Genomic DNA, 24,931 nt, shown 5'->3' with positions numbered 1-24,931 from the left:
ATGTCCCCAAAAACTTCAAAATCCCCCAAAAATCCCAAATTTTTCTCCTTTCTCCCCCCAAGTGTCCTCCGATCCATCGCTCTGTCCTCCGATCCATCGCTCTGCGCTCGATTGCGCCTCCCCGGCACAGCTGCTCTCTCCTTGTGATTGGCAGCTTCATTCAGCCAATAGGAGCGCGAGGCGGGCTCAGCCGTGCCCAATCGGAGCGCGCGGTGCGGAAGGGGGCGGGGCCGAGGCGGCGGCGCGAGGCGGCGGCGGGAGCCATGAAGTGAGGGGGGGGAGGGGCGGGAAAAGGGGGGCGCTGAGGGGGGGTTGGGGGATTTTGGGGAATTTGGGGGGAAATTGTGGGAATTTTGGAGGATCTGAGGGGATTTGGGGGGATTTGGAGGAGTTTTGGAGGATCTGAGGGGAATTTGGGGGGATTTGGAGCAATTTGGGGAATTTTGGGGGGATCTGAGGGAATTTTGGAGGGTCTGAGGGAATTTTGTGGTTTTTTGGGCAGATTTGACCGAATTTTGGGGAGTTTTGGGAGATCTGAGGGGAATTTGGGGGCTTCTGGGGGCTCTGAGGTAATTTTGGAGGGATCTGAGAGGATTTTGGGGAGTTTTGAGAGAATTTGGGAGGATCCGAGGGGATTTTGAGGGGATTTTGGTGAGATCCATTCCCAGGATCCCCTCAGGCTGAACGTGCACGGGCTCCTGGTGCTGTCCCAACCCCCCAGACCCCCAAATCTCCCCCAATTCCCCCCGAGTCCCCTCAAAACTGCCCCCAAAATCCCCCGGGATCCACCCGGTGCCACTGGATCCCCTGGGATCCCCTCAGGCTGAACGTGGACGGGCTCCTGGTGCTGTTCCCCTATGAGTTCATCTACCCCGAGCAGTTCTCCTACATGCTGGAGCTCAAACGCACCCTGGACGCCAAGGTGGGATCCACTGGGGGGAAAACGGGGAGGGATCCAATGGGGGGGATCCACTGGGATGGATCCAACGAGGGAGCAACTGTGGGAATCCAATGGGGAAAAAATCCACTGAGGGGATCCAATGGGTGGGATCAATGAGGGATCCAAGGGAGGGATCCACTAAAGGAGGATCCACCGAGGGGGGATCAGCCGGGGAATCCGACTGGGAGGGATCCATTGGGGATCCTCTGAGGGAATCCACTGGAGGGATCCACTTGGGGCGGGAGATGAGGGACAGGGACCGATGGACAACAGGGGGGATCCACTGGGGGAAACGCATTGGGAGGGATCCACCGGGAGGGATCCACCGGGAGGGATCCACCGAGGGATCTGGGCCCCCCCCGTGACCGCCCCTTCCCCCCCAGGGCCACGGGGTTCTGGAGATGCCGTCGGGGACGGGCAAGACGGTGTCACTGCTGGCCCTGATCATCGCCTACCAGCGCGTGAGCCGATCCCGGGGATCCCGCGGGATCCGGGGGGATCCTGAGGGGTCTGGGGGCTTCTGACTGCTCCTGGTGGATCCCAGAGGCTCCTGGAGGATCCCCTTGGGTTGGGGAGGGGGGGATTCGAGAGGATCCCGGGGGATCTGGGGGGAGCTTGAGTGGTTGGGGTGGGGTCCTGGTAGATCCCAGAGGGTCCTGGTGGGTCCCTGGGGATCCTGGGTGGTCCCAGGGTGTTCTGGCAGGTCCTGGCGGATCCCAATGGGTCCCAGCGGATCCTGGATTATCCCAGGGGATCTGGGCAGGTTCTGGCAGATCCCAGGGGATCCCAGCAGATCCTGGGGGATCCCAGCATGTCCTGGTGGGTTCTGGGATCCCAGCAGATCCCAGTGGATCCCAGCAGATCCTTTCTTCCCCCCAGGCCCACCCCCTGGACGTGTCCAAGCTGATTTACTGCTCCCGCACGGTGCCCGAGATCGAGAAGGTCAGCGGGGAGGGGATCCCTGGGGTCGATCCCTCGGGGTGGATCCCTCAGGTGGATCCCTCAGGGGTCGATCCCTCGGGTGGATCCCTCAGGGTGGATCCCCTCACGTCCCCGCGTTCCCCCCTCAGGTGGTGGAGGAGCTGCGGAAGCTTCTGGAATGCTACGAGCGGGAGCTGGGGGAGCCCCTGCCCTTCCTGGCGCTGGCGCTGAGCTCCCGCAAGAATCTCTGCGTGCACCCCGAGGTGGGGGATCCAGAACGGGGATCGGGGGGGATCCCGGGGGATCTGGGGGGGCTGGGGCTGGGGAGGAGGCTCAGGGCATTGCAGGATCCCAGGGGATCCCAGGGATCTGGGGGGATCCAGGGGGACTGGAGGGATCTGGGCCTTTTGTGGGGGCTGGGTGTGGCAGGGGGGGTCACAGGGATCCCGGGAGATCCCAGTGGATCCCAGCAGATCCCAGTGGATCCCTGCCCCAGGTCTCCGCGCTCCGCTTTGGGAAGGAGGGGGGATCATGGGGGGGTGTCAGGGGTCTCTGAGGGCTGTGTGTGGATCCCAGTAGATCCCAGTAGATCCCAATGGATCCCTGCCCAGGTCTCCGCGCTCCGCTTTGGGAAGGAGGGGGGATCACGGGGGGTGTCAGGGGTCTCTGGGGGCTGTGTGTGGATCCCAGTAGATCCCAGTAGATCCCAATGGATCCCTGCCCAGGTCTCCGCGCTCCGCTTTGGGAAGGAGGGGGGATCATGGGGGGGTGTCAGGGGTCTCTGAGGGCTGTGTGTGGATCCCAGTGGATCCCAGCAGATCCCAATGGATCCCTGCCCAGGTCTCCGCGCTCCGCTTTGGGAAGGAGAGGGGATCACGGGGGGGTGTCAGGGGGCTCTGGGGGCTGTGTGTGGATCCCAATGGATCCCAGTAGATCCCAGTGGATCCCTGCCCAGGTCTCCGCGCTCCGCTTTGGGAAGGAGGGGGGATCATGGGGGGGTGTCAGGGGGCTCTCAGGGCTGTGAGTAGATCCCAGCAGATCCCAGTGGATCCCAGCAGATCCCAATGGATCCCAATGGATCCCTGCCCAGGTCTCCGCGCTCCGCTTTGGGAAGGAGGTCGACAGCCGCTGCCTGGCCCTGACGGCCTCGTACCTGCGGGACCCCCCCGAGGGAGCCCGGCCCAGCTGCTCCTTCTTCCAGGTCAGCCCGGGGGATCCGGGGGGATCTTGGGGGATCTGGAGGGATCTGGGGGGTCCTGAGGGTTCCAGGGGGTTCTGAGGGGATCCTGGGGGGGCTTGGAGGGTCCCAGAGGGATCTGGGGGGATCCCTGGGGGTCCCAAAGGGTCTGGGGGGAATTTGGGTGGGGGACCCTGATCCCCAATGGATCCCCTGGGACCCCCCCATTGGTTCCCTTGTTCATTTTGGGGACCCCCAGCCCCATTCTGGGATATTCCCACCCCATTCTTGGTGACCCCAGCCCCATTTCAGGGACTCCCACAGACCCCAGCCCCACTCTGGGGTGTTCTCCCCCCATTTTGGGACATCCCCACCCCATATTTGGCCCCCAGCCCCATTCCAAGGACACCAAATCCCATTTCAAGGACCCCAAATCCCATTCCAAAGACCCCAAATCCCATTCCAAGGACCCCAAATCCCATTCCAAAGACCCCAAATCCCATTCCAAGGACCCCAAATCCCATTCAAAGACCCCAAATCCTATTCCAAGGACACCAAATCCCATTTTTTGCTGTTCTCCCCCCGTTTTTGCTGTTCTCCCCCCGTTTTTTGCTGTTCTCCCCCCATTTTTTGCTGTTCTCCCCTCATTTTTTGCTGTTCTCCCCCATTTTTTGCTGTTCTCCCCCATTTTTTGCTGTTCTCCCCCCGTTTTTTGCTGTTCTCCCCCCATTTTTTGCTGTTCTCCCCCCATTTTTTGCTGTTCTCCCCCATTTTTTGCTGTTCTCCCCCATTTTTTGCTGTTCTCCCCCCGTTTTTTGCTGTTCTCCCCCATTTTTTGCCGTTCTCCCCCCGTTTTTGCTGACCCCAGCCTCATTTCTCTCTCCCCCCTCAGGAGTTCGAGGCCCGGGGCCGGCAGAGCCCCCTCCCCTTTGGGGTTCACAACCTGGACGATCTCCGGGCGCTCGGGCGCCAGCGCGGCCTCTGCCCCTACTTCATGGCCAGGGCTTCTGTAAGGCACCCCAAAATATCCCAAAAACACCCCAAAAATACCCTAAAATATCCCTAAAATATCCCCAAATATCTGCCCCTACTTCATGGACAGGGCTTCTGTAAGGCACCCCAAAATATCCTAAAATATCCCTAAAATATCCCCAAATACCTGCCCCTACTTCATGGCCAGGGCCTCTGTAAGGAACCCCAAAATATCCTAAAATATCCCTAAAATATCCCCAAATACCTGCCCCTACTTCATGGCCAGGGCCTCTGTAAGGAGTCCTAAAATATCCTAAAATATCCCTAAAATATCCCCAAATACCTGCCCCTACTTCATGGCCAGGGCCTCTGTAAGGAGTCCTAAAATATCCTAAAATATCCCTAAAATATCCCCAAATACCTGCCCCTACTTCATGGCCAGGGCTTCTGTAAGGAGTCCTAAAATATCCCAAAAACACCCCAAAATATCTCTAAAATATCCCCAAATACCTGCCCCTACTTCATGGCCAGGGCCTCTGTAAGGAGTCCTAAAATATCCCAAAAACACCCCAAAATATCTCTAAAATATCCCCAAATACCTGCCCCTACTTCATGGCCAGGGCCTCTGTAAGGCACCCCAAAATACCCCTAAAATACCCTAAAAATATCCCCAAATACCTGCCCCTACTTCATGGCCAGGGCTTCTGTAAGGAACCCCAAAATATCCCAAAAACACCCCAAAAATACCCTAAAATATCCCTAAAATATCCCCAAATATCTGCCCCTACTTCATGGCCAGGGCCTCTGTAAGGCACCCCAAAATACCCCAAAATACCCCAGAAATACCCTAAAAATGTCATAAAATATCCTTAAATATTTGCTCCTACTTCATGGCCAGGGCCTCTGTAAGGCACCCCAAAAACACCCCAAAAATACCCTAAAAATATCCTAAAAATATTCTAAAATATCTGCCCCTACTTCATGGCCAGGGCCTCTGTAAGGAACCCCAAAATACCCCCAAAATACCCCCAAAATATCCCTAAAAATATCCCTAAAATATCCCTAAAATATCCCCAAATATCTGCTCCTACTTCATGGCCAGGGCCTCTGTAAGGCACCCCAAAATATCCTAAAAATATCCTAAAATATCCCTAAAATATCCCCTAATATCTGCCCCTACTTCATGGCCAGGGCATCTGTAAGGAACCCCAAAATATCCTAAAAATGTCCTAAAATATCCCTAAAAATATCCCTAAAATATCCCCAAATATCTGCCCCTACTTCATGGCCAGGGCCTCTGTGAGAAACCCTAAAATATCCCAAAAATGTCCTAAAAATATTCCTAAAATATCCTTAAATATCTGCCCCTACTTCATGGCCAGGGCCTCTGTGAGAAACCCTAAAATATCCCAAAAATGTCCTAAAAATATCCCTAAAACTATCCTTAAATATCTGCCCCTACTTCATGGCCAGGGCCTCTGTGAGAAACCCTAAAATATCCCAAAAATGTCCTAAAAATATCCCTAAAAATATCCCCAAATATCTGCTCCTACTTCATGGACAGAGCATCAGTAAAACACCCTAAAAATATCTTAAAAACATCCCAAAAATATCCTAAAAATGTCCTAAAAATATTCCTAAATATCTGCCCCTACTTCATGGTCAGATCCTTGGTAAATCACCCTAAAAAAATCCTAAAAACACCCCAAAAATATCCTAAAAATGTCCTAAAAATATCCCAAAAATATTCCTAAATATGTACCCCTACTTCGTGGTCAGAGCCTCAGTAAATCACCCCAGAAACACCCCAAAAATACCCCAAAATGATCCTAAAAATATCCTAAAAATATCCCAAAACCTCCTGGGGACCCCAAATTTCTCTGGGGACCCCAAACCTTCCCCCAAACCCTTCCCTAAAAGCTCCTCTCTCCACCTGCCCCTATTGGCGCTTTGACTTTTCCACACAAAATGACCCCAAATCCCCCCTGAATGACCCCAAATCCCCCCTGAATGACCCCAAAACTCCTCTGGGTGACCCCAAATCCCTCTGGGGACCCCAAAAGGGCCCTAAAAGCCCCATTTTTGCAGCTGGCCCATGCCAACGTGGTGGTGTACAGCTACCATTACCTGCTGGACCCCAAAACTGCCCCATGGAACCCCAAAACCGCCCCAAACCTCCCTAAAACCTGCCTGAATCACCCCAAAACTCCTCTGGGTGACCCCAAATCCCCCCCAAGTGACCCCAAATCCCCCTGGGCACCCCAAAAGAGCCCTAAACGTCCCCATTTTTGCAGCTGGCCCACGCCAACGTGGTGGTGTACAGCTACCATTACCTGCTGGACCCCAAGATCGCCGGGCTGGTGTCGGCCGAGCTCGCCCGCTCCTCGGTCGTGGTGTTCGATGAGGCTCACAACATCGGTGCTGCCCTAAAACCCCAAAAAAAACCCCAAAAAAACCCCTAAATCTGGGGGGTTGGGTCATTGAGGGGGGATTTGGGGTCATTTGGGGGAGGTTTGGGGTGATTTGGGGGAGGTTTGGGGTCGTGGTGTTCGATGAGGCTCACAACATCGGTGCTGCCCCTAAAACCCCAAAAAACCCAAAAAACCCAAAAAAATCCCTAAATCCTGGGGTTGGGTCATTGAGGGGGGATTTGGGGTCATTCAGGGGGGATTTTGGGTCATTTAGAGGGGATTTGGGGTCATTCAGGGGGGATTTGGGGTCATTTGGGGGAGGTTTGGGGTCGTGGTGTTCGATGAGGCTCACAACATCGGTGCCGCCCTAAAACCCCAACAAAACCCCAAAAAACCCAAAAAAACCCCAAAAAAACCGAAATCCTGGTGGGTTGGGTCATTGAGGGGAGATCTGGGGTCATTTAGAGGGGATTTGGGGTTATTTTGGGGGGATTTGGAGTCATTCAGAGGGGATTTGGGGGAGGTTTGGGGTCGTGGTGTTCGATGAGGCTCACAACATCGGTGCCGCCCCAAAAACCCCAAAAAACCCCAAAAACCCCAGATTCTGGGGGTTTGGGTCATTGAGGGGGGATTTGGGGTCATTCAGAGGGGGTTTGGGGTCATTTGGGGGAGATTTGGGATCACCAAGGGGGTTTTGGGGCCATTTAGGGGAGTTTTGGTGTCCCCGGGGGGATTTTGGGGGGGATTTTTGGGGGATTTTTTGGGATATTTTGGCGGGAGTGGGGGTAGGGATATTTTGGGGTTTTTTTCTGGATTTTGGGGTGGAGTTTGTTGGATTTTGGGAACTTTTTTTTGCTGGATTTTGGGGTACTTTGGGTTATATTTAGTGGATTTTGGGGTGGGAATTTTTGCTGGATTTTGGGGTATTTTGGGTTATTTTTAGTGGATTTTGGGGTAGGTTTTTTGCTGGATTTTGGGGTATTTTGGGTTATTTTTTAGTGGATTTTGGGGCCGTTTTTTGCTGGTTTTTTTGGGGGTTGGTTTGCTGGATTTTGGGCTCATTTTGGGGCATTTTGGGGTGATATTTTTGATGACATTTCTGCACTCCCTGTCCCCAGACAACGTCTGCATCGAGGCCATGGGAGTGACCATCACCCGCCGGACGCTCGACCGCTGCCAGGCCAACGTGGCCACGCTGCAGAGCCACGTCCAGCGGTCAGCGGGGTGGGGTTGGGGGGATTTGGGGTTTTGGGGGTCTCAGGGATGGGATTTGGGGTCTCAGGAATGGGATTTGGGGGTTTTAGGGGGGATTTTGAGGTGCTCAGGGGGGATTTTGGGGTGTGACCATCACCCACTGCAGAGCCACGTCCAGCGGTCAGCGGGGTGGGGTTGGGGGGATTTGGGGTTTTGGGGGCCTTTTGGGGCCTTTTGGGGTCTCAGGGATGGGATTTTGGGTCTCAGAGATGAGATTTGGGGGTTTTAGGGGGGATTTTGGGGTTTTAGGGTGGATTTTGGGGTGTGACCATCACCCACTGCAGAGCCACGGCCAGCGGTCAGCGGGGTCGGGTTTGGGGTTTTGGGGGGATTTGGGGGTTTTTGGGGTCTCAGGGATGGGATTTGGGGGTTTTAGGGGGATTTTGGGGTCTCAGGGATGGGATTTGGGGTTTTAGGGTGGATTTTGGGGTGCCACCATCACCCACTGCAGAGCCGCGGTCAGCGGGGGCGGCCTTGGGGTTTTGGGGGGAATTTTGGGGTTTTTGGGGCAATTTTAGGGTCTCAGAAATGGGAGTTTGGGGTTTTAGGGGTGATTTTGGGGTCTCAGGGCTGGGATTTGGGATCTCAGGGCTGGGATTTGGGATCTCGGGGGTTATTTGGGATCTCAGGGTTGGGATTTGGGATCTCAGGGGTTATTTGGGATCTCAGGGTTGGGATTTGGGATCTCAGGGCTGGGATTTGGGATCTCAGGGGTTCTTTGGGATCTCTTTGGGGTCCATTTTAGGATCAAGGAGTCGGATTCCCGCCGCCTGGCTGAGGAGTATCGGCGCTTGGTGCAGGGGCTGTGGGGTGGGTTTAGGATCTCAGGGCTGGGATTTGGGATCTCAGGGGGTCTCAGGGTTGGGATTTGGGATCTCAGGGGTTCTTTGGGATCTCTTTGGGGTCCATTTTAGGATCAAGGAGTCGGATTCCCGCCGCCTGGCCGAGGAGTATCGGCGCTTGGTGCAGGGGCTGTGGGGTGGGTTTAGGATCTCAGGGCTGGGATTTGGGATCTCAGGGGGTCTCAGGGTTGGGATTTGGGGTCTCAGGGGTTCTTTGGGGTCCCGTGGGTGGATTCTGGGATCCATTTTAGGATCAAGGAGTCGGATTCCCGCCGCCTGGCCGAGGAGTATCGGCGCTTGGTGCAGGGGCTGTGGGGTTGGGATTTGGGATCTCAGGGGATTATTTAGGATCTCAGGGTTGGGATTTGGGATCTCAGGGGTTCTTTGGGATCATTTTAGGATCAAGGAATCGGATTCTCCCTGCCTGGCCGAGGAGTGCCAGCGACTGGGGCAGGGGCTGCAGGGTTGGGATTTGGGATCTCAGGGATGGGATTTGGGATCTCAGGGTTGGGATTTGGGATCTCAGGGTTGGGATTTGGGATCCATTTAGGATCAAGGAGTCGGATTCCCGCCGCCTGGCCGAGGAGTATCGGCGCTTGGTGCAGGGGCTGCGCGAGGCCGGCGCCGCCCGCGACTCCGACCTGTTCCTGGCCAACCCCGTCCTGCCCGACGAGATCCTGCAGGGTACGGGATCCACTGGGATCCATTGGGATCTGCTGGGATCTGCTGGGGTCACAGGAACCCCCAAAACCCTCAGGATCCACCCCAAAATCCTCAGGGTCAGGGTCCCCTCTCCATGCTCAGCTCAGGGAGACCTTTTGGGGTCTGGGATCTGCTGGGATCTGCTGGGAACTCCCAAAACCACAGGGATGGTTTGGGATGGCTTTGGGGTTTTGAAGGTTTTGGGCTGCTCCTGACCCCGTTTTTCCCCCATTTTTTCCCATTTTTTCCCATTTTTCCCCATTTTTTCCCCATTTTTCCCCATTTTTTCCCCATTTTTTCCCCATTTTTTCCCCATTTTCCCCCATTCCAGAGGCCGTCCCAGGCAGTATCCGCACAGCTGAGCACTTTGTGGGGTTTGGGGTGGATTTTAGGGTTTTTGGGCTGTTTCTGACCCCGTTTTTTCCCATTTTTTCCCCGTTTTTTCCCATTTTTCCCCATTCCAGAGGCAGTCCCAGGCAGTATCCGCACAGCCGAGCACTTTGTGGGGTTTGGGGTGGATTTTAGGGTTTTTGGGGTGTTTTTGACCCTGTTTTTCCCCGTTTCAGAGGCAGTCCCAGGCAGTATCCGCATGGCCGAGCACTTTGTGGGGTTTGGGGTGGATTTTGGGGTTTTTGGGCTGTTTCTGACCCCGTTTTTTCCCATTTTTCCCCATTTTTTCCCCATTTTCCCCCATTCCAGAGGCAGTCCCAGGCAGTATCCGCACGGCCGAGCACTTTGTGGGGTTTGGGGTGGATTTTAGGGTTTTTGGGCTGTTTCTGACCCCGTTTTTTTCCCGTTTTTTTCCCCATTCCAGAGGCCGTCCCAGGCAGTATCCGTACAGCTGAGCACTTTGTGGGGTTCCTGCGCCGTTTGGTCGAGCACCTTCGGGCTCAGCTCCGGGGGCCCCGAGTGCAGCAGCTGAGCCCCCCGGCCTTCCTGAGGGAGCTGAGGGACAGGGTCTGCATCGACCGCAAACCCCTCAGGTCTGGGACCCCAAAAAACGGGTCTGGGACCCCAAAAAACCCCATAAAACCCCCAAAAATGGGATCTTCACCCCCAAAAATGGGATCTGCACCCCTAAAAACCCCTCAGAGAGCCCCCCGGCCTTCCTGAGGGAGCTGAGGGACAGGGTCTGCATCGACCGCAAACCCCTCAGGTCTGGGACCCCAAAAAACCCCATAAAACCCTCAAAAATGGGATCTGCACCCCAAAAAACCCCATAAAACCCTCAAAAATGGGGTCTGCACCCCAAAAAAACCCCATAAAACCCCCAAAAATGGGGTCTGAACCCCAAAAAACCTCTCAGAGAGCCCCCCTGGCATTTCTAGGGAGCTGAGGGACAGGGGTCTGCATCGACCGCAAACCCCTCAGGTCTGGGACCCCAAAAAATGGGTCTGGGACCCCAGAAAATGGGTCTGGGACCCCAAAAATGGGGTCTGCACCCCAAAAATGGGCTCAAGACCCCCAGAAATGGGTTCAGGACCCCCAAAAATGGGATCTGCACCCCAAAAAACCCCCTAAGAACCCCATGAAAAGCCCCAAAAACAGGATCTGCACCACAAAAAACCCCCCAAAAATGGGTTCAGGACCCCATAAAATGGGTTTGGTACCCCCAAAAATGGGATTTGCTGTTTTTGGGGTTTTTGGGGTGGTTTTTGGGGTGATTTTTGGGGTTTCTGGGGTGGTTTTGGGGGTTTTTGGGGTGATTTTTGGGGTTTTTGGGGTCCCTGAACCCCAATTTTGGCTCCCCTGTCAGGTTCTGTGCCGAGCGCCTGCACTCCCTGCTCCACACCCTCCCCATGGGGGATTTTGGGGTGGTTTTTGGGGTGGTTTTTGGGGTTTTTGGTGTTCCTGGGGGTTTTTGGGGTGGTTTTTGGGGTGGTTTTTGGGGTTTTTGGTGTTTCTGGGGTTTTTTGGGGTGGATTTTGGGGTTTTTGGGGTGTTTTTTGGGGTTTTTGGGGTCCCTGAACCCCGATTTTGGCTCCCCTGTCAGGTTCTGTGCCGAGCGCCTGCACTCCCTGCTCCGCACCCTCGCCCTCCCCGATGTCGCCGATTTCTCCCCCATCACCCTCGTGGCCAATTTCGCCACCCTGGTCAGCACCTACAGCAAAGGTGGGCACAAAAACCCCCAAAAATACCCCAAAACCACCCCAAAAATACCCTTAAAATACCCCTAAATCCTGGTCAGCACCTACAGCAAAGGTGGGGACAAAAAGCCCCAAAAATACCCCAAAACCACCCCAAAAATACCCTTAAAATACCCCTAAATCCTGGTCAGCACCTACAGCAAAGGTGGGCACAAAAAACCCCAAAAATACCCCAAAACCACCCCAAAAATACCCTTAAAATACCCCTAAATCCTGGTCAGCACCTACAGCAAAGGTGGGCACAAAAAACCCAAAAATGCCCCCGAAAAACTCAAAATGCCCCCAAATCTCCCCCAAATTCCCTTGAAATCCTCCCTGAAATCACCCCAAAATCCTTAAAAAAACCCAAAAATCCCTAAAAAAACTCCAAAATCCCTAAAAAAAAAACCAAAAACACCAAAATTCCCACCTTCAAAAAAACCAAAATCCTCCCAAAATCCCCCCCCAAAAAACCCCAAAATCTCCCCCCAAAAAAAAACCCAAAAAACCCCAAATCCTCCCCCACCCAAAAAAATCCCAAATTCCCCCCAAAATCCCCAAAAAGCCCAAAATTCCCCCAAACCTCCCCAGGTTTCACCATCATCATCGAACCCTTCGACGACCGCACCCCCAGCATCGCCAACCCCGTCCTGCACTTCAGGTTTGGGGCAGTTTGGGGAATTTTGGGGGTTTTGGAGGCTTTTGGGGTTTTTGGGGGTTTTTTTGGGGTTTTTTTGGGGGGTTTTTGGGGTTTTTTTGGGGGGTTTTGGGGGAATTTTGGCTTTTTTGGGGGGGATTTTAGGGAGATTTTGGGTTTTTTCAGGGAGGATTTTGGGGATTTTGAGAGGGGGGAATTTGGGGGTTTTTGGGTGGGATTTTTGGGGATTTTAGGGACGATTTTGGGATTTTTTGAGGGGGATTTTGAGGGGGGTTTGGGAGGTTTTTAAGGGGCATTTGGGGGTTTTTTTAGGGCGGATTTGGAGGGGTTTTTGGGGGATTTTAGAGGAGATTTTGGGGGGATTTGGGGTTTTTTTTAGGGGGATTTTGAGGAGGATTTGGGGGTTCTTTTGGGGGGCATTAGGGGTTTTTTGGGAGGGGATTTTGAGAGTTGTTTAGGGGGAATTTCACGGGGAATTTGGGGTTTTTTGGGGCGATTTTGAGGGAGTTTTAGGGCCGATTTTGGGGGAATTTGGGGAGTTTTTTGGGCAGGGATTTTAAGGTTTTTTTGGGGGGATTTTGGGTGGCATTTGGGGTTTTTTGGGGGGGATTTTGGGGGGTTTTTTGGGGGGGATTTTGTGGGGCTTTTTGGGGGGGATTTTGTGGGGTTTTTTGACGGGGTTTTGGGGGATTTTGAGGTGGATTTGGGGTTTTGTTGGAAGGGGGGTTTGGGTTTTTATTGGGGAGATTTTGAGGGCATTTTTGGGGTCCCCCCCAGCTGCTTGGACGCCTCCATCGCCATCCGGCCGGTGTTCGAGCGCTTCCAGTCCGTCATCGTCACCTCGGGGGTGAGACACCCCAAAACACACCAAAAACATCCCAAAAATACCCCAAAACTACCCCAAAAACATCCCAAAGATACCCCAAAAACACCCTAAATATCACCCCAAAAACACCCCAAATATCATCCCAAAATCACTCCAAAAACACCCCAAAAACATCCCAATATCACCCCAAAAATACGCCAAATATCACCCCAAAAACATCCCCAAAACACCCCAAATATCACCCCAAAAACATCCCAAAAATACCCCAAAAACACCCCAAATATCACCCCAAAACAACCCCAAAAACACCCCAAAAACATCCCAGAAATACCCCAAAACCACCCCAAAAATCACCCCAAAAACATCCCAAAATCACCACAAAAACATCCCAAAATCACCCCAAAAATACCCCAAAACCACCCCAAATATCACCCCAAATATCATCCAAAAATCACCCCAAATATCATCCCAAAATCACTCCAAAAACACCCCAAAACCACCCCAAATATCACCCCAAAAACATCCCAAAATCACCCCAAAAACATCCCAAATATCACCCCAAAAATACCCCAAATATCACCCCAAATATCACCCCAAAAACACCCCTAAATCCCCCTACAAAAAAACCCAAATCCCCAATAAAACCCCAAAAACCCCAAATCCCCTTAAAGCCCCGAAATCCCTCCCAAAATTGCCCCCCAAAATCCCCAAATCCCCCCTCAAAAAAGCCAAAATCCACCCAAAAACCCCATTAAAAACCCCAAAATCCCCCCAAATCCCCCCAAATCCCCCCAAATCCCCCCCAATCCCCTGACCCCCCTTTCTTTGGCCCTGCCCCCCAGACTTTGTCCCCCCTGGAGTTTTACCCCAAAATCCTGGGATTCCAGCCCGTTACCATGGCAACCTTCAGCATGACCCTGGCCCGCACCTGCCTCTGCCCCATGGTGGGTCTGGGGGGCATTTGGGGGGTCTGGGGGTGTTTGGGGGTCCTGGGGGGATTTGGGGAGGTCCTGGGGGGTCCTGGGGGGATTTGGGGTATCCTGGGGGGGTTTGGGGGTCCTGGGGGGTTTGGGGGGGAATTTGAGGGGATTTGGGGGTCCTGGGGGGGATTTGGGGGGTCTGGGGGGGATTTGGGGAGGTCCTGGGGGGATTTGGGGGTCCTAGGGGGATTTGGGGGGGTCTTGGGAGGGTTTTGGGGGTGTTTGGGGGGTCCTGTGGGGATTTGGGAGTTTCTGGGGGGGTTTTGGGGGGTCTGGGGGGATTTGGGGAGGTCCTGGGGGGATTTTGGGGGATTTTGGGGGGTCCTGGGGGGGGATTTGGGGGGTTCCTAGGAAGGTTTGGAGGATTTTGTGGGGGTCTCAGGGGGGATTTTGGGGGGTCCTGGGAGGGTCTCAGGGATGTTTTGGGGGGGGTTTGAGGATCCTGGGGGGGTCTCAGGGATTTTTGGGGAGGATTTTGGAAGGTCCTGGGGGGATTTTGGGGGGTCCTGGGGGGATTTTGGGGGAGGATTTTGGGGGGTCTTGGGGGATTTTGGGGAGGATTTTGGGGGGTCCTGGGGGATTTTGGGGGGTCCTGGGGGATTTTGGGGGTTTTGACCCCCAGCCCCCCCAGATCGTGGGCAGAGGCAATGACCAGGTGGCCATGAGCTCCAAATTCGAGACCCGCGAGGACATCGGTGCGATTTGGGGCAAAACCCGGGGCTTTTGGGGTTTTGGGTTTTTGGGTTTTGGGGGCTCTGGGGAGGGGTCTCAGGCTCATTTTGGGGGAATTTTGGGGGAAATTTTGGGGCTTTTGGGGTGGCCGTGAGCTCTGAATTCGAGACCCGCGAGGACATCGCTGGGGCTGGGGGGGATTTGGGGGAAAATTTGGGGAGAATTTGGGGGTTTTGGGTCTGGGGGATTCTGGGGAGGGGTCTCAGAGGGATTTTGTGGGGTTTGGGGGATTTTAGGGTTTTTTGGTGGTCCCAATAACCCCAAATTTCCCCCAAAATCCCAACAGAGACCCGGAATTAGGGGCAGCTGCTCCTGGAGTTCTGGGGGAGGATTTGGGGACAATTTTGGGGTTTTTTGGGCCATTTTGGGGATTTCTGGGGGGATTTTGACTTTTTTGGGATTTTTGGGGTCCAATAGCCCCAAATTTCCCCCAAAATCCCAACAGAGACCCAGAACTAGGGCAGCTGCTCCTGGAACTCTGGGGAGGATTTTGGGGCAATTTTGGGGGGATTTCTGGGTGGATTTTGACTTTTTTGGGATTTTTGGGGTCCCAATAACCCAAATTTCCCCGAATTTCCCCCAAAATCCCAACAGAGACCCGGAATTATGGGCAGCTGCTCCTGGAGCTCTGGGGAGGAATTTTGGGGGATTTCTGGGGGGATTTTGGAATTTTTTGGGGTCCCAATAACCCAAATTTCCCTGAATTTCCCCCAAAATCCCAACAGAGACCCAGAATTAGGGGCAGCTGCTCCTGGAGCTCTGGGGAGGAATTTTGGGGGAATTTCTAGGGAAATTTTGAGGTTTTGGGATTTTGGGGTTCCCAATAACCCAAATTTCCCCGAATTTCCCCCAAAATCCCAGCAGTGACCCGGAATTATGGGCAGCTGCTCCTGGAGCTCTGGGGAGGAATTTTGGGGGATTTCTGGGGGGATTTTGACTTTTTTGGGATTTTTTCGTTCCCAATAACCCAAATTTCCCGGAATTTCCCCCAAAACCCCAGCGGTGACCCGGAATTATGGGCAGCTGTTCCTGGAGCTCTGGGGGAGGAATTTTGGGGGATTTCTGGGTGGATTTTGACTTTTTTGTGGTCCCAATAACCCAAATTTCCCCGAATTTCCCCAAAACCCCAGCGGTGACCCGGAATTATGGGCAGCTGCTCCTGGAGCTCTGGGGGAGGAATTTTGGGGGATTTCTGGGTGGATTTTGACTTTTTTGGGATTCCCAATAACCCAAATTTCCCCGAATTTCCCCCAAAACCCCAGCGGTGACCCGGAATTATGGGCAGCTGCTCCTGGAGCTCTCGGCCGTGGTCCCCGACGGCCTCGTGGCTTTTTTCACCAGCTACGTTTACCTGGAGAGCACCGTGGCCTCGTGGTACGAGCAGGTGGGAGCCCAAAACCAGCCCAGGATCACCCCAAAATATCCTCCAAAATCACCCCAAAAATACCCCAAAAAATCCCCCAAAAATGGCCCAAAACCCCTTCGAAAATCCCATTAAAATGGCCAAAAATACCTACAAATCACCCCCCAAAACTGCCCCAAAAATACCCCAGAATCACCCCAAAATATCCCCCAGATCACCCCAAAAATACCCCCAAAAAATGGCCCAAAACCCCTTCAAAAATCCCATTAAAATGGCCAAAAATACCTACAAATCACCCCCCAAAACTGCCCCAAAAATACCCCAGGATCACCCCAAAATATCCCCCAGATCACCCCAAAAATATCCTCCAAAATCACCCCAAAAATATCCTCCAAAATCCCAAAAATATAACCCTAAATACCCCCCAAAATCCCCCAAAATCACCCCAAAATTATCCCCAATTCCTGCCCAGGGCATCCTGGAGAACATCCAGAGGAACAAACAGGACCCAGAACCCCTCAAATGGCCCCCAAAACTGCCCCAAAACCCCCTAAAACTGCCCCAAATCCCCTCCTGAGACCCCTAAGGAACCCCAAATCCCCTCAAATTCCTGCCCAGGGCATCCTGGAGAACATCCAGAGGAACAAACTCCTCTTCATCGAGACCCAGAACCCCCAAATCCCCCCTTGAGACCCCAAAAACTGCCCCAAATCCCCCTAAAACTGCCCCAAAACCCCCTAAAACTGCCCCAAATCCCCTCCTGAGACCCCTAAGGAACCCCAAATCCCCCCAAAATCCCCCAAATCCCCTCAAATTCCTGCCCAGGGCATCCTGGAGAGCATCCAGAGGAACAAACAGGACCCAGAATCCCAAAAACTGCCCCAAAATCCCCTCCTGAGACCCCACAAACTGCCCCAAAACCCCAAAATCTGCCCCCAATCCCCTCCTGGGACCCCAAAGGAACCCCAAATCCCCCCAAAATTATCCCAAATCCCTGCCCAGGGCATCCTGGAGAACATCCAGAGGAACAAACAGGACCCAGAACCCCTCAAACGCCCCCTAAAACTGCCCCAAATCCCCTCCTGGACCCCCAAAACCCCCCTGGACCCCCAAAATCCCCCCAAATTCCTGCGCAGGGCATCCTGGAGAACATCCAGAGGAACAAATTCCTCTTCATTGAGACCCAGAACCCCCAAATCCCCCCTTGAGACCCCAAAAACTGCCCCAAATCCCCCTAAAACTGCCCCAAAACCCCCCAAAACTGCCCCAAATCCCCTCCTGAGACCCCAAAGGAACCCCAAATCCCCCCAAAATCCCCCCAAATCCCCCAAATTCCTGCGCAGGGCATCCTGGAGAACATCCAGAGGAACAAACTCCTCTTCATCGAGACCCAGGACGGGGCTGAGACCAGCGTGGCCCTGGAGAAATACCAGGAGGTGCTGGGGGGGATTTGGGGGGTCCTGGGGGGATTTTGGGGGGTCCTGGATGGGATTCTGGGGGTGCTGGGGGGATTTCGGGGGTCCTGGGGGGATTTGAGGGGTCCTGGATGGGATTCTGGGGGTGCTGAGGGGATTTGGGGGGAGTTTTGGGGTTCTGGGGAAGTTTTGGGGATCCTGGGAGGGTTTGGGGGTCCTGGGGAGAAATTCGGGGGAATTTTCAGGGTCCTGGGGTGGTTTGGGGGGAATATTTGGGGGTCCTGGGGGGGAATTTGGGGGTCTCAGGAGGGGATTTGGGGGAGTTTTAGGGGTCTTGGGGGATTTTTTGGGGGTCCCAGGTGAATATTTGGGGTTCCCAGAGGGGTTTTTGGGGGGTCCCAGGTGAATTTTGGGTTCCTTGGGGGAATCCTGGATGGGATTTTTGTGGGTCCCAGGAAGATTTTGGGAAATTTTGAGGATCCTGGATGGGAATTTGGGGGTCTCAGGTGAATTTTGGGGGGTCCCAGGTGAATTTTTGGGATTCCCAGGGGCTTTTGGGGTGTTCCCAGGTGAATTTTGGGGGATTCCCAGGGGGTTTTTGGGGGGTTCCCAGGTGAATATTTGGGGGTTCCCAGTTGATTTTGGGGTCCCAGGTGAATTTTGGGGGGTTCCCAGGTGAATTTTGGGGGTTCCCAGGTGAATTTTGGGGGTTCCCAGGTGATTTTGGGGTCCCAGGGGGGTTTTTGGGGGTTCCCAGGTGAATTTTGGGGGGTTCCCAGGTGAATTTGGGGGTCCCCAGGTGAATTCTGGGGGGTTCCCAGGTGAATTTTGGGGGGTCCCAGGTGATTTTGGGGTCCCAGGGGGATTTTGGGGGGTTCCCAGGTGAATTCTGGGGGTTCCCAGGTGAATTTTGGGGTTCCCAGGTGAATTTTGGGGTCCCCTCTCTCCCCAGGCGTGTGAGAACGGCCGCGGGGCCGTGCTGCTCTCGGTGGCGCGCGGCAAAGTCTCCGAGGGCATCGACTTCGGTGAGATTTGGGGCGAATTTGGGAAAATTTGGGCAAAATTGGGGGAATTTTGGGGATTTGGGGCAATTTTGGGGTGGTTCGGGGGGGGTTTGAGGGGATTTTTGGGGTCCCTTTTCTGGGTGCTCCCACCCCAGTCTTGGGGCAAAGTCTCCGAGGGCATCGGCTTCAGGGAGATTTGGGGCGAATTTGGGCCATTTTGGGAAAATTTGGGAAAATTTTGGGGTTTTGGGGCAATTTTGGGGGGGTTTGAGGGGGTTTGAGGGGATTTTTGGGGTCCCTTTTTTGGGTGCTCCCACCCCAGTCTTGGGGCAAAGTCTCCGAGGGCATCGACTTCAGTGAGATTTGGGGCGAATTTGGGAAAATTTGGGGAATTTTGGAAAATTTTGGGAAAATTTTGGGGTTTTGAGGGGGTTCATGGTGTGCTTGAGGGGATTTTGAGGGATTTGAGGGGAAATTTTGGGTTTTTTTGAGGGATTTGCAGGAAAATTTTGGAGTTTTGGGCATTTGATGGGAAATGTTGGGGTTTTGGGGGGATTTGATGGGAAATTTGGGGGCATTAATGGGAATTTTGGGGGCATTTTCATGGCAATTTTGGGGGGATTTTTGTGACAATTTGGGGTTTTTTGGGGGGATTTAATGGGAATTTTGGGGGCATTTTCATGGCAATTCTGGGGGGATTTTTGTGACAATTTGGGTTTTTTTTGGGGGGGATTTGATGGGAAATTTTGGGTGGTTTTTGGTGGCAATTTTGCTTTTTTTGGGGGATTTTGGTGGCAATTTTGCTTTTTTTGGGTTGGTTTTCATCACCATTTGGTTCCTTTTGTGTTTGGGGGGGGATTTAAGGGGAAATTTGGGTTTTTTGGGGTCCCTGACCCCCAATTTCCCCCCAGTCCATCACTACGGCCGGGCCGTGATCATGTTTGGGGTCCCCTACGTTTACACCCAGAGCCGAATCCTCAAGGTCAGGGGGGGCTCAGCTGGGGCCCCCTCCCCAAATCCCACCTGGGGGGGTCCCCTGGGGGGATCAAGGGATTTGGGGGGGATTTGGGGTTTTTTAAGGGGATTTATGGGGGTTTGGGGGGATTTATTGGGGTTTTGGGGGGATTTATGGGGATTTTAGGGGGATTTTTGGGATTTTGGGGGGTTTTAGGGGAGATTTGGGGATTTTCAGGGGGGGCTCAGGTGGGGCCCCCTCCCCAAATCCCACCTGGGGGGGATCAAGGGATTTGGGGGGGATTTGGGGTTTTTTAAGGGGATTTATGGGGGTTTTGGGGGGGATTTATGGGGATTTTGGGGGGGTTTTTAGGGGGGTTTGGGGATTTTCAGGGGGGCTCAGGTGGGGCCCCCTCCCCAAATCCCACCTGGGGAGGTTTTTAGGATTCCTGGGGGCGTTTTTAGGATACCTGGGGGGGTTTTGGGATACCTGGGGGGGTTTTAGGATACCTGGGGGGGGTTTAGGATTCCTGGGGAGGTTTTTTTGATTCCTGGGGAGGTTTTGGGATACCTGGGGGGTTTTTAGGATACCTGGGGAGGTTTTTAGGATACCTGAGGGGTTTTTAGGATACCTGGGGAGGTTTTTAGGATACCTGGGGGGTTTTAGGATACCTGGGGGGTTTTTAGGATTCCTGGGGGGTTTTTAGGATTCCTGGGGGGTTTTTAGGATTCCTGGGGAGGTTTTTAGGATACCTGGGAGGGTTTTGGGATACCTGAGGGGTTTTTAGGATACCTGGGGGGGTTTTTGGGGGTCTCAGCCCCGTGTGCCCCCCAGGCCCGTCTGGAATTCCTGCGGGAGCAGCTCCAGGTGCGCGAGGGCGAATTCCTCACCTTCGACGCCATGCGGCACGCGGCGCAGTGCGTGGGGAGAGCCCTCAGGGGGAAAACAGATTACGGGCTCATGGTGTTCGCTGACAAGGTTTGGGATCAATGTTAGGGGATTTGGGGTCAGTTTGGGGTCAGTTTTGGGGTCAGTTTGGGTCAGTTTGGGGCGGCGCAGTGCGTGGGGAGAGCCCTCAGGGGGAAAACCGATTACGGCCTCATGGTGTTTGCTGACAAGGTTTGGGGGAGATTTTAGGGGATTTAGGATCATTTTTGGGGTGTTTGGGGTCAGTTTTGGGGTGTTTGGGTCAGTTTGGGGCGGCGCAGTGCATGGGGAGAGCCCTGAGGGGCAAAACGGATTACGGGCTCATGGTGTTCGCTGACAAGGTTTGGGATCGATTGTAGGCTGTTTGGGGTCAGTTTGGGGGGTTTGGGATCAGTTTTGGGGTGTTTGGGGTCAGGTTTGGGGTGTTTGGGGTCAGTTTGGGGTCAGTTTGGGGCGGCGCAGTGCGTGGGAGAGCCCTCAGGGGGAAAACCGATTATGGGCTCATGGTGTTCGCTGACAAGGTTTGGGATCAATGTTAGGGGATTTGGGGTCGTTTTGGGGGGTTTGGGGTTGGTTTTGGGTCAGTTTGGGGCGGCGCAGTGCGTGGGGAGAGCCCTCAGGGGGAAAACCGACTACGGGCTCATGGTGTTCGCTGACAAGGTTTGGGATCGATTGTAGGGGATTTAGGATCATTTTTGGGGTGTTTGGGGTCAGTTTTGGGGTGTTTGGGGTCAGTCTGGGGCGGCGCAGTGCGTGGGGAGAGCCCTCAGGGGGAAAACGGATTATGGGCTCATGGTGTTCGCTGACAAGGTTTGGGATCGGTTTTGGGGTCAGTTTGGGGTGTTTAGGGTCAGTTTTGGGTCAGTTTGGGGCGGCGCAGTGCGTGGGGAGAGCCCTCAGGGGGAAAACCGATTATGGGCTCATGGTGTTCGCTGACAAGGTTTGGGGGAGATTTTAGGGGATTTGGGGTGTTTGGGGGGATTTGGGGTGTTTAGGGTCAGGTTTTGGGTCAGTTTTGGGTCAGTTTGGGGTTGGTTTTGGGGTGTTTGGGGTCAGGTTTGGGGTGTTTGGGGTCAGGTTTGGGGTCAGTTTGGGGCGGCGCAGTGCGTGGGGAGAGCCCTCAGGGGGAAAACGGATTATGGCCTCATGGTGTTCGCTGACAAGGTTTGGGATCAATGTTAGGGGATTTAGGATCATTTTTGGGGTGTTTGGGGTCAGTTTGGGGTGTTTGGGGTCAGTTTTGGGGTGTTTGGGGTCAGGTTTGGGGTCAGTTTGGGGCGGCGCAGTGTGTGGGGAGAGCCCTGAGGGGGAAAACGGATTACGGGCTCATGGTGTTCGCTGACAAGGTTTGGGATCAATGTTAGGGGATTTAGGGTCAGTTTGGGGGTGGTTTTGGGGAATTTGGGGTCAGTTTGGGGTCAGTTTTGGGTCAGTTTGGGGCGGCACAGTGCGTGGGGAGAGCCCTCAGGGGGAAAACCGACTACGGGCTCATGGTGTTTGCTGACAAGGTTTGGGATCGATTGTAGGGTGTTTGGGGTCAGGTTTGGGGTGTTTAGGGTCAGTTTGGGGTCAGTTTGGGGCGGCGCAGTGCGTGGGGAGAGCCCTGCGGGGGAAAACGGATTATGGGCTCTTGGTGTTTGCTGACAAGGTTTGGGATCGATTGTAGGGTGTTTGGGGTCAGTTTTGGGGTGTTTGGGGTCAGGTTTGGGGTGTTTGGGGTCAGGTTTGGGGTGTTTAGGGTCAGTTTGGGGTCAGTTTGGGGCGGCGCAGTGCGTGGGGAGAGCCCTCAGGGGGAAAACCAACCACGGGCTCATGGTGTTCGCTGACAAGGTTTGGGATCGATTGTAGGGGATTTGGGGTCAGTTTGGGGTCAGTTTTGGGGTCAGTTTGGGTCAGTTTGGGGCGGCGCAGTGCGTGGGGAGAGCCCTCAGGGGGAAAACCGACTACGGGCTCATGGTGTTCGCTGACAAGGTTTGGGATCAATGTTACGGGATTTGGGGTCGTTTTGGGGGGTTTGGGGTTGGTTTTGGGGTGTTTGGGGTCAGTTTGGGGTCAGTTTGGGGTCAGTTTGGGGTCAGTTTGGGGCGGCGCAGTGCGTGGGGAGAGCCCTGAGGGGAAAAACCGATTACGGGCTCATGGTGTTTGCTGACAAGGTTTGGGATCGATTGAAGGGGATTTAGGATCAGTTTTGGGGTGTTTAGGGTCAGTTTTGGGTCAGTTTGGGGCAGCGCAGTGCGTGGGGAGAGCCCTGAGGGGCAAATCCAACCATGGGCTCATGGTGTTCGCTGACAAGGTTTGGGATCGGTTTTAGGGGATTTAGGATCAGTTTGGAGATTTGGGCTCAGTTTGGGCCATTTTTGGTGTCCCAAACCCCATTTTCTCCCCGTTTTTTCCCATTTTTCTCTGGTTTTTCCCCATTTCCACCGTTCCCAGTGCTTTACCCGTGCAGACAAGCATGGGGGTGTTTGGGGGTTATTTTGGGCCATTTCTGGTATCCCAAACCCCATTTTCTCCCTGTTTTTTCCCATTTTTCTCTGTTTTTCCCCATTTTTCTCTGTTTTTCCCATTTTTCTCTGTTCTTTCCCCATTTTCCCCCCGTTCCCAGCGCTTTGCCCGCGCAGACAAGCATGGGGGTGTTTGGGGGTCATTTTGGGCCATTTTTGGTGTCCCAAACCCCATTTTCTCCCTGTTTTTTCCCATTTTCTCCCTGTTTTTCCCCATTTTTCTCTGGTTTTTTCCCATTTTCTCTGGTTTTTCCCATTTTTCTCTGTTCTTTCCCCATTTTCCCCCCGTTCCCAGCGCTTTGCCCGCGCAGACAAGCGGGGGAAGCTCCCGCGCTGGATCCAGGAGCACCTGCCCGAGTCCCACCTGAACCTGACCGTGGACGAGGCCGTGCAGGCGGCCAAGAGGTTCCTGCGCGAGATGGCCCAGCCCTTCCGGCAGGTGAGGGATCCACTGGATCCCATTGGATCCCATGGCATTGAAAATGGCCCCTTCTGTGCCCCCCAGCCCTTCCGGCAGGTGAGGGATCCACCCGATCCCATTGGATCCCATTGGATCCCATTGGACCCAAAACGGCCCCTTCTGTGCCCTCCCAGCCCTTCCAGCAGGTGAGGGATCCACCCGATCCCATTGGATCCCACTGGATCAAAAACGGCCCCTTCTGTGCCCTCCCAGCCCTTCCGGCAGGTGAGGGATCCACCCGATCCCAGTGGATCCCATTGGATCCCATTGCATTGAAAATGGCCCCTCCTGTGCCCTCCCAGCCCTTCCGCCAGGTGAGGGATCCACCTGATCCCATTGGATCCCATTGGATCCCATTGCATTGAAAATGGCCCCTCCTGTGCCCTCCCAGCCCTTCTGGCAGGTGAGGGATCCACCCGATCCCATTGGATCAAAAACAGCCCCTCCTGGGCCCTTCTGGGCCCTTCTGGCAGGTGAGGGATCCACCAGATCCCACTGGATCCCATGGCATCAAAAACGGCCCCTCCTGGGAGGTGAGGGGATCCACTGGGTCAAAAGCTGATCCAGAATGATCCCATTGGATCCTATCAGAGACACGACACCCCCCCTACCCCCAGCCCTTCCGGCAGGTGAGGGATCCACTGGATCCCAATTGATCCAAAATGGTCCCTCAGATTCCCCCCAAATCCCCACTAAATCCCCCCAAATGCCCTCAGATCCCCACGAAATCCCCCCTGAATCCCCTCAGACCCCCTGGGATCCCCTTGGATCCCCTTGGATCCCCTGGGATCCCCGTTTCCCCCGTTGCGGAGCCCAGCCCGCTGTCGGTTCCCAGGAGGATCAGCTCGGGCTCTCCCTGCTCACCTGGGAGCAGCTGCAGGCGGGGGAGGTGCAGCAGCGCATCCAGGGCCTCTCCCAGCAGCTCTGAGAGCAACGGGACCCACCGGGATCCACTGGGATCCAACGGGATCCACCGGGACCCACTGGGACCCACCGGGATCCACCGGGACCCATTGGGATCCACTGGGACCCACTGGGAACCACCTGCACCAACTGGGACCCACTGGTACCAACTGGGACCCACTGGGAACCACCGGGATCCACCGGGACCCATTGGGATCCACCTGCACCAACTGGAACCCACTGGGACCCATTGGGATCCACTGGGACCCACTGGGATCCACCTGCACCCACCGGGATCCACTGGGAACCACTGGGACCCACTGGGATCCACCTGCACCCACTGGGATCCACTGGGACTGACCAGCACTAACTGGGAACTACTGGGAACCACTGGGACCCACCTGCACCAACTGGGAACCACCAGGACCCATTGGGATCCACTGGGACCCATTGGGATCCACCTGCACCAACTGGGACCCATTGGGACCCACCGGTACCAACTGGGACCCACTGGGAACCATTGGGATCCACCGGGACCCACCGGCATCAACCGGGATCCACTGGGACGTCCCTGGGATCCACCAGGATCCACCCCAGGATCCACCGGGGGGAACAGGGGGGGTCTGGATCCACTGGGGGGCTCCAGGTGGGATCTGGAGCCCCCCCAGACCCCCCCAAATGAGCTGGAGGTGGAACTCGATCCCTCCTTGGGATCCACTGGGATCTGGGCCCCCAAATGCCCAAACAGGGCCTGGATCCCTGGGGGGGAGGGGGGATCTGGGCCCCCCCAGGTGGGATCTGCCCCTCCCCCCCCGTTTCTGCCAATCCCCTCCCCCCAATTAAAGCGGATTTCCCCTCC

General features: G+C 54.6%; 1 protein-coding gene across 6 annotated transcripts; it reads left to right on the top strand.

Moving 5' to 3' along the window:
* The first annotated feature begins 210 nt into the window (after positions 1-210).
* Positions 211-24,931, top strand: LOC143693259 (general transcription and DNA repair factor IIH helicase subunit XPD-like). 6 transcript variants are annotated; one of them, XM_077173258.1, is made up of 23 exons: positions 211-268; positions 823-922; positions 1,324-1,401; positions 1,820-1,882; positions 2,011-2,124; positions 2,952-3,062; positions 3,931-4,047; positions 6,305-6,428; positions 7,540-7,636; positions 9,068-9,201; positions 10,034-10,202; positions 11,213-11,331; positions 11,937-12,006; positions 12,781-12,850; positions 13,672-13,773; positions 14,441-14,504; positions 15,804-15,925; positions 17,248-17,340; positions 18,272-18,344; positions 19,235-19,305; positions 20,113-20,256; positions 23,005-23,148; positions 24,092-24,931. In XM_077173258.1, exons 1-23 carry the CDS (start codon positions 264-266, stop codon positions 24,095-24,097), a joined length of 2,190 nt encoding a protein of 729 aa, XP_077029373.1. In that variant the 5' UTR covers positions 211-263; the 3' UTR covers positions 24,098-24,931. The 6 variants fall into 6 exon arrangements, with proteins under 6 accessions (XP_077029373.1, XP_077029372.1, XP_077029371.1 ...); XM_077173257.1 differs by having other exon boundaries at positions 24,005-24,931; XM_077173256.1 differs by having other exon boundaries at positions 23,987-24,931.

Source organism: Agelaius phoeniceus, unplaced genomic scaffold (assembly GCF_051311805.1).
Source record: "Agelaius phoeniceus isolate bAgePho1 unplaced genomic scaffold, bAgePho1.hap1 Scaffold_479, whole genome shotgun sequence".
NCBI classification, from domain to species: domain Eukaryota; kingdom Metazoa; phylum Chordata; class Aves; order Passeriformes; family Icteridae; genus Agelaius; species Agelaius phoeniceus.
This window is presented reverse-complemented; position numbering and strand designations above follow the sequence as displayed.